Raw genomic sequence first — 15,156 nt, 5'->3', positions numbered from 1 at the left:
ATGTGGTGAACATGGGCGAAGTCCCGATAATAATTCGGAGTTTATATCGTTCATGATACCTAGGGAATAGAGGATAATAGGTTTCACAAGTTCCTGGGGATGATCCTCAACACCCCTCCCAGGACACGAACTTCTGAGGTCCACCGTCTGGCCGGTATTAAAATTTTCTATACAGTTTGATTTAGCCAAACTATTCCTTTCCCCAATGCAACCACTGCGAGGACATGAAGATAGACGTATCATTGTGAATTATGGTATCGTGCATAGCCGGAAACGGCTATTCTGTAAATCAAGGACTATAACTTATTTCTACTATACAGGCATTTTACGTATTGAAACAGTGCCCTTTATCACCCCCATTCAGCGCATCACCACCCTCGATGAAAGTTCTTCTTAAATTTATATTAGGGGACCAGGGGGCATTATGAACACCCGGGGCAGATTGGACACCCCCAATATTCTTGTTAATTCAATCATTTTTCTACTTTCAATGCAACGAACTCTATAATCCTTTCATAAACAACTAATTTATAGCGTAGAAGCCATTGTTTTATTTTCTCAGCGCATAAATTTGACAAAAAAGTTAGAATGTCTTCCAAATGGTTAAAAATTATAAGTTTCACCTCCCATAAAATAAGCTTTACTTTACAACAGAAGATGATTTCTCAATTATTGGTCATCCCATAGCAAAATTGTGTTATTTACTGTGCTCTGGCATGCATTTGTGACAAGTTTCTTTGATTTTTACAAAATTTCCAACAGTTTTTAAATTTGTTCACCTGTTGGGGCAAACTGAACACTCTACATGGGGGTAGAACTGACACCTTAAAAATTAAAAACATAACCTCAAACTCATCGAACTTGGCTTTCATATCGTGTTATTTTCTTGTTATCATGGTGCGGAATTATAAATCGCTATAAAAGTTCCAGTACATGACATATATACCATAGAAGCATATATATACCATAAAAGTCGCTGAAAATGCAACAAAAAAAAAGAAGTGTTTTGTATAGATTTGGCAATCTCGTTGGCAAGTTGATCGGTACAATCCATTGGAAGGATTGGCGATGCCAGTAGGGTGAATAAGAGTATGCATAGATTATGCGATGCTTAGAGTAGAGACGATTGAGAAGGGGTCTTGCAATAAGTGTGAGGATCCATATAAAAACAATCATATGCTTCATACAAAAAGTTCGACATACATGTATGAGACCGGCTGAAAGTGGCATATTTTTGCGTTACGTAATCAATCTTCTTCTATTCACTATGGAATTAATATAGAAAACGACCATTTATGACCTCGCTTAAGAAGAGGGAAATGGATTTTCAGATGCTGATGATCCAAGCACAATTTTAGGTGTCTCATACAAAATCATGACAGGAAGATGAACAATTGGGTAATATTTATGTTGGATGACCCGTAAAATAGGTTACAATGACATATAATCACAAGTAAGATAATTTTCTTCATATTTTATAAGGGTGTCCATACTGCCCCATGGGGGTGTCCAATCTACCCCGCTACCTTCCCGAGAGTAGTAAAAAATTAACGATTCAAAACAGAACTGGTAGTTAACGAGTAATAGTATCATGTAATTGCTAGAAATCCAAATTATATTCAATTTAAATCACCTAATATTGATGAAAACCTTAGGGTGTCCATATTGCCCCTTGTCCCCCTATATACAAATCCAAAACATGTCACATGACAAATTAAAAGAAATCTCCAAATTAGTTTGTTTGATATTCTTCATTTCTGTGAATTTTGAAATGTTACGTTATATTAGATAGGGGGAAAGACGGCTTTGGCAGGTTTTGTTCTATTATTGGCAGGGGGGTTTTTGTCGACCAAATTTTATTAAATTTGGCCACAATATTCTTTGATATGCAAAGAATGTTTAGGCGAAATTTGAGCCTAGTCAGTCATAAAAAAACCCTGCCAATAATAGAACAAAACCTGCCAAAGCCATCATTCCCCCTATATTGTTAAATTAAATATGAGAATAATCGTTTATTTGGAAGGCTCTTATATAGGAAACATTTTTTTCTAACTTTTTCTGTGAGTCTTCGGGATGAGAAAATAGTGAAACAGGAGGAAGTCGTTGCTTCAGACTTCAGGTTGAATTTAATTTTACAACGAGGCGTAATTAGTCGAACGTTATGATACTAAGCAAATCTAAATAGAAAATGTGCACTGTTTTGGCTTCCATTCTTTATTTAATGGATTTGAGTCATTATTTCTTTTTAACTACTTTCCACAGGCTTCAATTAGGTAGAATAATTTAAATATTCTATCCTTATTTCTATTACTATAGCATCTCTCTAAAACAATGTTTTCTTTAAATTTTATGGTGATTTTTAACTATTGCAATAGTTACTCACCTGCCTTTTTAAAAATGGTGATCATGAGATAAATCAAAGTACATATTGGTTTTCATACAGAAGCACATATTTTTCAATATTTGATACTGCCTGCTTTGTCTCATCTTTTCAGTTTCAAGAATTTTATTTTTCAATATTTAAACTGTTTCCTATTTCTGAACATTTGAAGATATCGAAGCACTAACAGCTACCGAAACTTCCACAGTCGCTAACCCCATGATAAAATTTGCAGTCACCAAATAAGCCAGAGTTGGGCCAAGAATGAAAACAAAGGAGGATAGGAAATGCAAAATTCTGGACGAACGAACTAAATTGGTGAGCACGTTCCAATTCCTCAGTTTTCTTCCTTTCATTTCTTCACAAATCTCTAAATGCTTAAAATGTAATACTAAATACGTACAGGGCATCGTTTGCTGCTATTGCTGCGGATATTGTGGGAGTCCCAGATATCCGGTTTACGCTCTAGTTAGCAACGGTGGCTCTTCTCGGCCTTCTACTCCCTGAGTAGTTAATACTACAAATAAGGGCGTCATTGCGAAGTTTTGCTGTACCTTTTATGAACAACTAGTGCATCCCATACCCTACACTCCCTGAAGAAACCTTTCTTGCTTCAGATGTGAATCCTTTTTGCGGTACTAGTCTTCGTAACAAAAAGGGTACCATTACGGATCATGAGATCTGATCAAATTATTCGTAGTACTACTTGACCAACGCTCCCCTGATGGGTGAGGAATAGAGGACGCACACATACACACTTAATTATTTATGATCAAATCTGGCCTGAACATTCCTTGAACGTTACGAACGATAATACATATCATAAAGTTTGATCAACAAAAATTATTCTGACAATAACGGAACACAACATGCCAAAACCATTATTTCGTCTAAAAAGCGGTGTTTGTTAAAATAGTTTTGGCTGTTTAGTTTATGTTCACATAGTCTTAGTACATCTAATGGTAAAAATTACCATCTAGAAAGGTTGCTATATTAACTGCGATTTTCTTAGTCCCATTTCCAATTTGGTACAAACATGTATAAAGTTGTACAAACACAACATGTATAAACATGTATAAAGAAGTCGAGTCAAGTACGAGACACTGAAGACGGCCTTACTGTTGAGGTCGAAATACGTATCTGTTCAGGTACAATTGATGATGATGATGGTCCCGCCACATACCCCTACAAAGGTTTGAGCTAGACGATTTATCTTTAAGATAATTGATTGAATTTAATTTTTCAACAATTTAATCAGATTTGCAAAACAAAACAAAAACGATCTGATTACCATCACAGATATAAATTTCATAACTTTCCATTACTATCCAGCAAAAATAATAAATGTAAAAAACTGTTTAATTCATCTACAGGTTCTCATAAGTATCAGTAGTGATGCTTCGAGTTCATAAAAATGCAAAACTTGTGATACCTCTCGCACAGATTTCAAAAGTTCCACCAAGAATCGCGTTTCATGTTATCACAAGTAACGTTAGCCACTCGAAATCATCAATAATAATCTAATAAACTATGTCGTTGTCAACAAAATCAAAACTTGTGTTACCGCTCCGTCGATATCAAAAGTTTTGTTATCAACCGCGGAAACCAAACTCTACTAGATAGCCTATTACTAATCCGCAGAATCATTGAAACAGCTGAAAAAGCGCAAGCCTGTACATAAATTTAAAAATCATTCATATCTGCTTTACGCGCGCGAGACTCAAACTTTTGTAGACTACACAAGAAAAAGGTCAAATTACAATTACGTCAATAAATATAAAATCCATCATCATCATCGAGGCGAACAAAATAGTTTATTAGTGCCTCAATAATTGAAAAACACAATTGTCCAAACAAAATATCCGTAGGTCAAACTTCGTTAAGATACAATAATTAATGATTTTTAAAAAGTCAACTAAGTAGCTGCTTAAAATACAGCTTTTACGTGTGAAACACAAAGTCTCTTGAATTGTGATAATGTCGTTGCACGTTTGATATGTGTAGGCATCGAATTGAAATCATTGATACCTCTTAAAAACAAAGAATTTTGTGAAGCTCCATGCAAAAAGTTGGGTGTTCTTACATCCTCCGCGTTTCTAGTGTTATATCTATGAATGTCACTTCCTCTTTCAATTCGATCACACAAATATCGAGGCAGCAAACCATTTACTACTTTGAAAATGAACACCATTGTTAAATACACAATTCTTTGCTTCACCGAGAGCCACTGCAATGCAAAAGTTGAGGAAGTGAATCTGTTACATCTTAAAATCAAACGCATAATCTTATTCTGCAAGCGCTGCAATCTCGATATTTGTGTCTGATTTGCTAAAAACAAAATGGAAGGACAAAAGTCCAAGTGAGGAGAGATGATTGATTTGTACAACTGTATTTTACTAGCTGTATTTAATTCGTTTTTCAGTCGACATAGGATTCCATACTTCTTGGCTATTTTCTTGATGACATTGTCAATATGTTGGTCAAATTTCAATTTATCATCAATAATCACGCCAAGATATTTAATTTCCCGTACGCGATCAAGAGTCTCGTCATCAATTTTCACAGAGACATTATCAATTGAACGATTTCGCGAAATAACCATATACTTTGTTTTACTAATGTTCAATTTTAATTGTTTGTACTTCAACCATCTACTTAAAGAATGCAAATCTTCATTCAAGTGTTCAATCGCTTCCTCCAGATTTTGAGCTGCAATGAATATTACAGTATCATCAGCAAATAAATTAATGTCACAATAACGTAAGACCCGTCGCATGTCATTAATGTACATAATGAACAAAAGGGGCCCTAATACACTTCCCTGTGGTACACCAAGGTCATTCTCCACGGGACACGACACATAATCATTGAAAGCAGTCCGTTGGGATCTGTCAGACAAATAGCTTTCAAACCATTTGTATGCAGAACCCGAAATTCCAAAGCGCTTAACAGTTTTCAACAATAAGGGCCGAGAAATTGTCTCAAAAGCGCGTTTGAGATCCAAAAACACAGCTAGAATAGTATCTTTACGCTCCATATTTTCCTTCCATTTAGATAATACCAAGTTCAATGCAGTTTCACAGGAATGACCTTCCCTGTAACCTGATTGTTCCGGTATTAACAAGTTATTACTATTTAAATATGTAATTAGCTGGCCTTTAACTACAAGTTCTAAAATTTTCTCTAATGTGTGCAACATGTTGATGGGACGAAACTCTTCGGCTTTAATCGTTCCAGCAACTTTTTGTATTGGAATCACTAGTGATTCCTTCCAAACATGCGGCACGTGCCCAGTTTGTAACGATTCATTTATAAGGTCCAGCAAGTTGCGTCCAATGACATGAAAGCAATCTTGAATAACTCTTGCATTAACATTATCAACTCCAGCCGTTTTACCTAAAGAAAAGCAAATGTTTTTAAGTTCTTCAAAAGTAATCGGGTGAAAACAATCAAATCTACAGTGGTGGAATTAAATGGGATTGTACAAACTCGTCTTATGACAAGACATTCCACTAAAAAGCTCAAAATAATTTTCTTAACATGTATAAAGTTGTATTTTAAAATTATATTTCTAGTCAATATGTTATAAAAAACAAACTTCAATAGAAGATTTCTCGCTTAACTTTTCAAAAGGACCTAAGTAACATTTTTTTCATGAATTAATTTGAATAGCGCAATCAACAGAACAACATGAAAGCTTTTAATTGCAGTACTTAAATTAATTCATGAAAAAAATGTTACTTAGGTCCTTTTGAAAAGTTAAGCGAGATTTCAGTAAATTGTGGCAACCAAAATTGATATTTCACGTGTATTTGTTTAGAATTTAGTTCTGGGTCGCGTGGATGGATTTCATGTCGCGTGGAAAATATTTATGGATCTCCGTTAATACCATTAATACCATTATGCTCCAAATCAGCATTATATTTAATATAGGGTAAAACGACCTATTATGGAGAGGTTAAGCGTCGCGTTAAAACAAAATTGATTTCGAAAATTCTTTAAAAATTAACTGTTTATCTTTTTTCATATTGCAGTATTGACTCCTCGCCAAGGAAAGACATAACTTGCAGATTCGATTATAGCTGCTTTACAGTAGCGATCATATTTGCTCCGTTATCCGACGTGATTGTGAAAATTTGTTCCAATGGAATCTCATAAATCGCGAGAATTTCAATGATTTTTGTCTTTAGAAATTTCGCTGTGTGTCTGTTGTTTAGCTCAAGCATTCTTATGTTATAAGAAAAAAAAAATAGTAATTCCAAGTAATTCCATATGAAACAGATATACGATCACTCAGATTTTCGCAATATCTGTCAGAATATTTTTTTTTCGGAAATGTTTTAGGTTTTTTTTATGCGTTAGAGTGACCAATGTCAATGTCAGAGCAAAAGCACAATATATTCACTTTGTGTGCATGGAGACGCAAGGTTTATCATTATAACTTGTTATGATGGTTTATCATTATGGAGTAGAAAAACATCCAATTGTACCATCACTTTAAATTTTTGAAAAATAATTGATTAATGAGCACTCTGAAGCTTCAATTCATTAGCTCTGAAACCAACCTAAAGGCTTCCTTACACCTCGGGAAAAATTTCCGCCGGATTTTTGTCCCCGTGCCCAAATCCCGAAAACATCGCATATGCAAAAATACATAAGGAAAAAATCTATGCCCCAACGAACGATAAGCCTGTTGACGTGAAGGATGCATTCTATGAGAGCCTTGGTAAGGCCTACGGAGAGTGCCCAAAACACGATGTAAAAATTGTCATCGAGGATACAAACTTGCAGATCGGAGGAAGCTTATTTCGCTCTGTCATTGGTATGAAAAGCCTTCATTCCGCTACCAACGACAATGGTCTGCGACTTATGACCTTTGCTGCTGCTAGAGGGATGACAATCAGCAGTACCTACGTCGCACGTAAAAATATCCGCAAACACACTTGGCAACATCCGAGTGTAGACACTTGCTCACAGAGAGACCACGTGCTGATTGACGGACGACATTTCTCGGAAGTTATAGATGTAAGGTCCTCCAGAGGCTCGAACCAGAGGCTTGAACATTAACCACTACCTTGTAGTTGCAAAAATTCATGTGCTACTATCCAGCGCCACGAATTCACGAAACAACAGAACGATGAGCTTCAATATCCAACGTTTGACAGTTGAAGGGGTTGCTGAAAAGTACCACCGGAAGCTTGATGATCGGATAGGAGATGCCACCGGATCTGGCGACGTCAACAGATTGTGGCACAATATACACGAATGACGGTTTTGCTTCGTTCGAAGATACAAATGTAACCACATTTCACGTGCATGGAGACGCATGGTGCATATCATGGTATTGATTTTATTTATATTTTTCTTGATTGTACACTCTAAATAATCATCACGTCATATTCACGTGAAAAATCACGTAACTGAACCGTCTTGAACAAACGACGATTGATACGTGACGTTGGTAATGTTCACCTGAAAATCACGTAACTTTTACTAAAAATCTTGGTGAATATGTTTGTATGTACTCGTAAACAACTTAAGTGAGATTGTGTTAGTGTGATTGCAGCTTCGGCATTTACGGAAAACCAGCATTGTAAACAACACTCTGAAAAATCTTCACGTCATGTTTACCTGAAAACAAATATGGTTCTCATCCACCACACTTTTCACGTAAGAGTGACCTGAATGGCATGTAACCTGAACAAAACTTAGCTTCGGTGAGTTACGTGATTTATCAGGTGAATCTGATTGGATTTTCCAGTGTTTGATCAGGTGAACCTTACGTGATTGCTACGTACTGGTTACGTGAACTTTTAGTGAAAGCTACATGATATCAGGTATGCTTTGAAATATGTTACAAAATTGTTTTTTTTTAAATGAATGCAAAATAAGTTAGTAACTGCCAGCAGCCGTAAATAGGAAACCTCTTCGCGTTGCTGATGCGCTTGATGCGTTGAAATGCATTTGATGCAAAATGATGCCTTTAATATTAGACAAGGAATGCTGTCATTCGGCAATTGCACTTCGGAGTTTCGCAGCATCTCTTGAAGATGGCTGGAGAGATATTCGATCCGCCATTGGTAGCACCGCAACCGCTGCACTTGGCACGGTACCCCCGGATCAGAGAAACGACTGGTATGACGGCGAATGTGAGCAGTTAGTGGAAGAGAAGAATGCAGCATGGGCGAGATTACTGCAACACCACACGAGGGCGAACGAGGCACGATATAAACAGGCGCGGAACAGACAAAACTCGATTTTCCGGAGGAAAAAGCGCCAGCAGGAAGATCGAGACCGTGAAGAAACGGAGCAACTGTACCGCGCTAATAACGCACGAAAGTTCTATGAGAAGTTAAACCGTTCACGTAAGGGCCACGTGCCACAGCCCGATATGTGTAAGGACATAAACGGAAACCTTCTTACGAACGAGCGTGAGGTGATCCAAAGGTGGCGGCAGCACTACGAAGAACACCTGAATGGCGATGTGGCAGACGAAGATGGCGGTATGGTGATGGACCTGGGAGAACGCGCGCAGGACTTAATTCTACCGGCTCCGGATCTCCAGGAAATCCAGGAGGAGATTGGCCGGCTCAAGAACAACAAAGCCCCTGGGGTTGACCAACTACCAGGAGAGCTATTTAAACACGGTGGTGAGGCACTGGCTAGAGCGCTGCACTGGGTCATTACCAAGATTTGGGAGGAGGAAGTTTTGCCGCAGGAGTGGATGGAAGGTGTCGTGTCCCATCTACAAAAGGGCGATAAGCTGGATTGTAGCAACTACCGCGCAATCACATTGCTGAACGCCGCCTACAAGGTACTCTCCCAAATTTTATGCCGTCGACTAGCACCAACTGCAAGGGAGTTCGTGGGGCAGTACCAGGCGGGTTTTATGGGCGAACGCTCCACCACGGACCAGGTGTTTGCCATTCGCCAAGTACTGCAGAAATGCCGCGAATACAACGTGCCCACACATCATCTATTCATCGACTTCAAAGCCGCATATGATACAATCGATCGGGACCAGCTATGGCAGCTAATGCACGAACACGGTTTTCCGGATAAACTGACACGGTTGATCAAAGCGACGATGGATCGGGTGATGTGCGTAGTTCGAGTTTCAGGGGCATTCTCGAGTCCTTCGAAACCCGCAGAGGGTTACGGCAAGGTGATGGTCTTTCGTGTTTGCTATTCAACATCGCTTTGGAAGGTGTAATACGAAGAGCAGGGATTAACACGAGTGGTACAATTTTCAATAAGTCCGTCCAGCTATTTGGCTTCGCCGACGACATAGATATTATGGCACGTAACTTTGAGAAGATGGAGGAAGCCTACATCAGACTGAAGAGGGAAGCTAAGCGGATCGGACTAGTCATCAACACGTCGAAGACGAAGTACATGATAGGAAGAGGTTCAAGAGAAGACAATGTGAGCCACCCACCGCGAGTTTGCATCGGTGGTGACGAAATCGAGGTGGTAGAAGAATTTGTGTACTTGGGCTCACTGGTGACTGCCGAAAATGACACCAGCAGAGAAATTCGGAGACGCATAGTGGCTGGAAATCGTACGTACTTTGGACTCCGCAAGACGCTCCGATCGAATAGAGTTCGCCGCCGTACCAAACTGACAATCTACAAAACGCTAATTAGACCGGTAGTCCTCTACGGACACGAGACCTGGACGATGCTCGTGGAGGACCAACGCGCACTTGGAGTTTTCGAAAGGAAAGTGCTGCGTACCATCTATGGTGGGGTGCAGATGGCGGACGGTACGTGGAGGAGGCGAATGAACCACGAATTGCATCAGCTGTTGGGAGAACCATCCATCGTTCACACCGCGAAAATCGGACGACTGCGATGGGCCGGGCACGTAGCCAGAATGTCGGACAGTAACCCGGTGAAAATGGTTCTCGACAACGATCCGACGGGCACAAGAAGGCGAGGTGCGCAGCGGGCAAGGTGGATCGATCAGGTGGAAGATGACTTGCGGACCCTCTGTAGACTGCGTGGTTGGCGACGTGTAGCCATGGACCGAGCCGAATGGAGAAGACTCTTATATACCGCACAGGCCACTTCGGCCTTAGTCTGAATAAATAATAATAATACTTCGGAGTTATAGCTAAAACACTGTTGGAGAACAAATCAACGAATGTCGAATGAAATTTATCAGATTTGGACAGCAATGTTGAAACTAGATTCTATCACAAACATTGCTGCTATTTCCGATGTTAAACCAATCAAAAGGTAGTCCATCCTTGGACGTTGAAATCTGAAATATTTTTTTTATGCTAACGCTACCGAAAAACTGTAGTTCTAGACTTCATGTAGCTTAAACTTCTTCCAAATCACTTTTCTACGAATCTTCTAAATTTCATGCGACTTCCGTTGATATTTTTTCCAAGGAGGGAACTGAAGGTTCGGAAAATTATTGCCTAGTTGCACCTAAAATATCCTTTACCTCTGCGAAGCCTAACTATGTTTAGGTTATGTATCATTCATTCTTACGTGATTGTCAAGTCACTTCCACGTGAAAAGTATGGTGGATGATAACCACGTTTGTTTTCAGGTAAATCTGACGTGAACATTGTTTACAATGCTGGTTTTCCGTAAATGCCGAAGCTGCAATCACACTAACACAATCTCACTTAAGTTGTTTACGAGTACATACAAACATATTCACCAAGATTTTTAGTAAAAGTTACGTGAATTTCAGGTGAACATTACCAACGTCACGTAACAATCGTCGTTTGTTCAAGACAGTTCAGTTACGTGATTTTTCACGTGAATATGACGTGATGATTATTTAGAGTGAATGTTCACGTCAGATTTACCTGAAAACAAACGTGGTTATCATCCACCATACTTTTCACGTGGAAGTGACTTGACAATCACGTAAGAATGAATGATACATAACCTAAACATAGTTAGGCTTCGCAGAGGTAAAGGATATTTTAGGTGCAACTAGGCAATAATTTTCCGAACCTTCAGTTCCCTCCTTGGAAAAAATATCAACGGAAGTCGCATGAAATTTAGAAGATTCGTAGAAAAGTGATTTGGAAGAAGTTTAAGCTACATGAAGTCTAGAACTACAGTTTTTTGGTAGCGTTAGCATAAAAAAATTATTTCAGATTTCAACGTCCAAGGATGGACTACCTTTTGATTGTTTCAACATCGGAAATAGCAGCAATGTTTGTGATAGAATCTAGTTTCAACATTGCTGTCCAAATCTGATAAATTTCATTCGACATTCGTTGATTTGTTCTCCAACAGTGTTTTAGCTATAACTCCGAAGTGCAATTGCCGAATGACAGCATTCCTTGTCTAATATTAAAGGCATCATTTTGCATCAAATGCATTTCAACGCATCAAGCGCATCAGCAACGCGAAGAGGTTTCCTATTTACGGCTGCTGGCAGTTACTAACTTATTTTGCATTCATTTAAAAAAAAAACAATTTTGTAATATATTTCAAAGCATACCTGATATCATGTAGCTTTCACTAAAAGTTCACGTAACCAGTACGTAGCAATCACGTAAGGTTCACCTGATCAAACACGTAACTACTTTCAAACTTCACGTCATTAGTACTGGAAAATCCAGTCAGATTCACCTGATAAATCACGTAACTCACCGAAGCTAAGTTTTGTTCAGGTTACATGCCATTCAGGTCACTCTTACGTGAAAAGTGTGGTGGATGAGAACCATATTTGTTTTCAGGTAAACATGACGTGAAGATTTTTCAGAGTGTAGGTATCCCAGGAAAGGCTTTTCCGACATCTATGTTTGATATTACACGCAAAAAAAGGATTGTAGAAACAACAATATTCTGGATCGAATTCAACAATAAATATTGTTAACTCAGGGCTAATAATATTTGTCGTTTGAATTAATCCATAATATTGTTGTTTCTACAATCAAAACGTATCGTGGCTTGAGTCGCAATATTATATAATCAACAATCTTTATTGTTGAAATAATATTCAGTGAATTATTGTTTCAAAAATATATACATATTGATTCAACAATTTAATATTTTTAAAATAATAATATTGGATGGCATTGATAATGATTATTTTTTATGTTTTAAAATGAAAATAAATAAAATAAATAAATGCACACAGTTAAAACTTTATTTGTTCAGAAATTTCCATAATTGAATGTTCGTTTTGCTGTTGGATCTGTTATTTTTGGCAATATACAGACATCCTCCTCCTATGCCCTGAAAGTAAGAGAATAATTAGTTTTAGACCGACTTTAATGTGACTGAATTGTCGTTTAACGAAAATTACACAATTTTTACCCAATTTTTACCTTGTTTAAACTTGGAAACTTTCCGATTTCAACTGGAAGAAGATTTACCACCTCTTCCCGTCTTACTTGTTATAAGACCGCTCTGCAAATATAAAAGATGCCTGTTACCATTTAAATTGAATTCAATTTGATTCACCAAACTGAATCACTCAGTCGCTTCGTTATTTTCTCCTACACTTGTTTTATAATGTGCCGTTAACGGAATTAAATTAATTAAATTTTAATCGGATCAAGTTACAGTTTGCTTTCGAATATCAAATTATTGTTGCTGAACACGTTTTTTTGTACACGTAAAAAAACACACGCTGCTTGAAATTTAAGCAAGTTTAAAACAAACAAAATATTGTTGAATTTATATTTATATTGTTGTTCCAATCCGGAATCACTGTAGGAACAATAATTAAATATTGTTGATTCAACAAGAAGGCGATTATTGAAAACAACAATATTTATCATTAGTTCAACCGTGCACAATTTCACTGCGTATATATAAAATTTATTGAAAGTTCTTCACACTAAAAATATAAAAGCAAAGGGTCATGAAGAACCTCTCAGAAAAACTTTGTTTTCTTTTTCACTTATTGGCATCACATCTTTCCCAGGAACATTTCCGCCTCGCAGCTTAGTGTTTATTGAACACTTCCACAGCTATTAACTGCGAGCTCTCTGCTCTCTGCGGTAACCAAGTTACCATTTTTGCATTCGTATATCATGAGTGAGGCTAACACGATGATACATATATGCCAATGGAAGTCCAGAAAATTTCCAATCCGAAAACTTCCTAGGCCGGACCGGGAATCTAACCCAGCCACCTTCCGCATGATCTTGGTTTGTAGTGAGCATCTAACCGCACGGCTACGGAAACTGCTTGTTTAAAAAAAATCTTGCAATTTCTTAAGGTTTCATATTTTTTCTCGAAGGTAGAAAATCGTTGCCTTCTTCTCGTGAAAATAGATCGAATATCGGCCAAGTAGTTCTAAAGAAATCTATGTTGTAGACCTATATCTCTGAAGTATTAGTTTTAAACTTCTTCTGTTCTTATTATATTATATAAAAAGATAATGCCAGAAAAGGCACTACCACCGTTAATTCAATTTTGAAAACGCCTATGTACCTTCCTAAAATGTTTTCCCGGGGAAAATGGAAGAAAGGAGAATTTCATTTTCAGTCCATAACATGTCATGCGACAGTTCTGTCTTTAGCGATTCAGCGATTATTGACCAATGTAAATAAATACTAAGGTATGGAAATCCATATATTGTGTGCGTGCCTTTTGTGTATGGCGAAAAATGTTTCACTACTACATTCGAACGAGCTCCCATAAGAAGCCGTGCAAATATGTACGTCACCATTTGCTGTTTACATTTTTCATCATCCACTAATACACTTGCATTTGGTCTTCTTCCTCACCTTCTATTTAATCTTATTGATTATTGACCACTTCATGAGATGCACAGATGAAATAAACAAATAGACGCATGATTAGACAGTGATCAATGATCATCTTATGCACCTATCGATCATTATGGAGCATCGCTTAGTTTAACAAAAACTTACAGAACATTTGTGTATATAAATCAAGATATAAATAAGTGTACAATAGAAAAACTTGGAGTATTATGTCGTTTTGTCTGTTTATGGATTACATCGCAGAATTGGATTGGGAAAAGCTCTCAAAGATAATTAGAACTACAACTAGAACTACATATCAATTTGAATAATCTATCGAAAAAAAATTATTACCAATTGTATAGATGAGGATGTCGTTCTGCTCTGGATGGAAAAACTGAATGTTGACTCCCAGTATGTGTCGTCCAAGGCGTGTAGCACTGTCTATTTTCAAGCAAACTAGTTTTCCTTTAACCTCATTTGCTATACCGGAGCGAATTTTCGCAGCAGCTGCAGTCAGATGGTTTAACATATTGGGCCGATTCAGCTGCATTTTTAAAGCATCGCAAATTGGATCCAAAATGAGCCGGAGTCCTTCCCATTCAACACAGAGTATAGGAACATGGTGAATGGTGACCAATTTTATTACCGCTTCAAGCAGGATTTGACGGTCAAGTACAATCGATAGTTTTGACACCTTCCTTCTTTTAACCGGAACTATTCCATCTTCCTTGACCAATCCGCGTGCCTTTGCCAAAATCGGATGTTCGCATCGGATATGTCTGATAAAATTACCAGGATCAAATTTTTCACATTTCTGACGATATTTACAACCATAGTCACTGTTGATGGCACATAACATAAAACCGTTTTCTGTTGAAATACATCCATCCAGCAAAATATCCCGTAATGTTCGCCGCTCAACACTTTTGTCAAGTGATTGTGTTCCGGACATGTTAGTTGAGTCTTGGGATAGGTTTGTAGCTCGATATTTCAACACCAATAAACTTATTTTAAATTGGAATATTCGCGAAAACCAGCAGCAAAAGACACATGGAAACTTCTCCTTTTGACAGATGTA

The 15,156-nt window shown here is 37.8% G+C and overlaps 1 protein-coding gene across 1 annotated transcript; it reads right to left on the bottom strand.

Annotated features, from left to right (window-relative positions):
• Nucleotides 1–12,685: 12,685 nt before the first annotated feature.
• On the bottom strand, nucleotides 12,686–15,156 carry LOC134225251 (uncharacterized). The gene is made up of 2 exons (XM_062705163.1): nucleotides 14,430–15,156; nucleotides 12,686–12,768 (listed from the first exon to the last, which is right to left on the bottom strand). Exons 1-2 carry the CDS (start codon nucleotides 15,028–15,030, stop codon nucleotides 12,749–12,751), a joined length of 621 nt encoding a protein of 206 aa, XP_062561147.1. The 5' UTR covers nucleotides 15,031–15,156; the 3' UTR covers nucleotides 12,686–12,748.

Source organism: Armigeres subalbatus, chromosome 3 (assembly GCF_024139115.2).
Source record: "Armigeres subalbatus isolate Guangzhou_Male chromosome 3, GZ_Asu_2, whole genome shotgun sequence".
In the NCBI taxonomy this organism is placed as follows: Eukaryota; Metazoa; Arthropoda; class Insecta; order Diptera; family Culicidae; genus Armigeres; species Armigeres subalbatus.
Note: the sequence above shows the minus strand (reverse complement) of the source record. Positions and strands in the feature narration are given on the sequence as shown.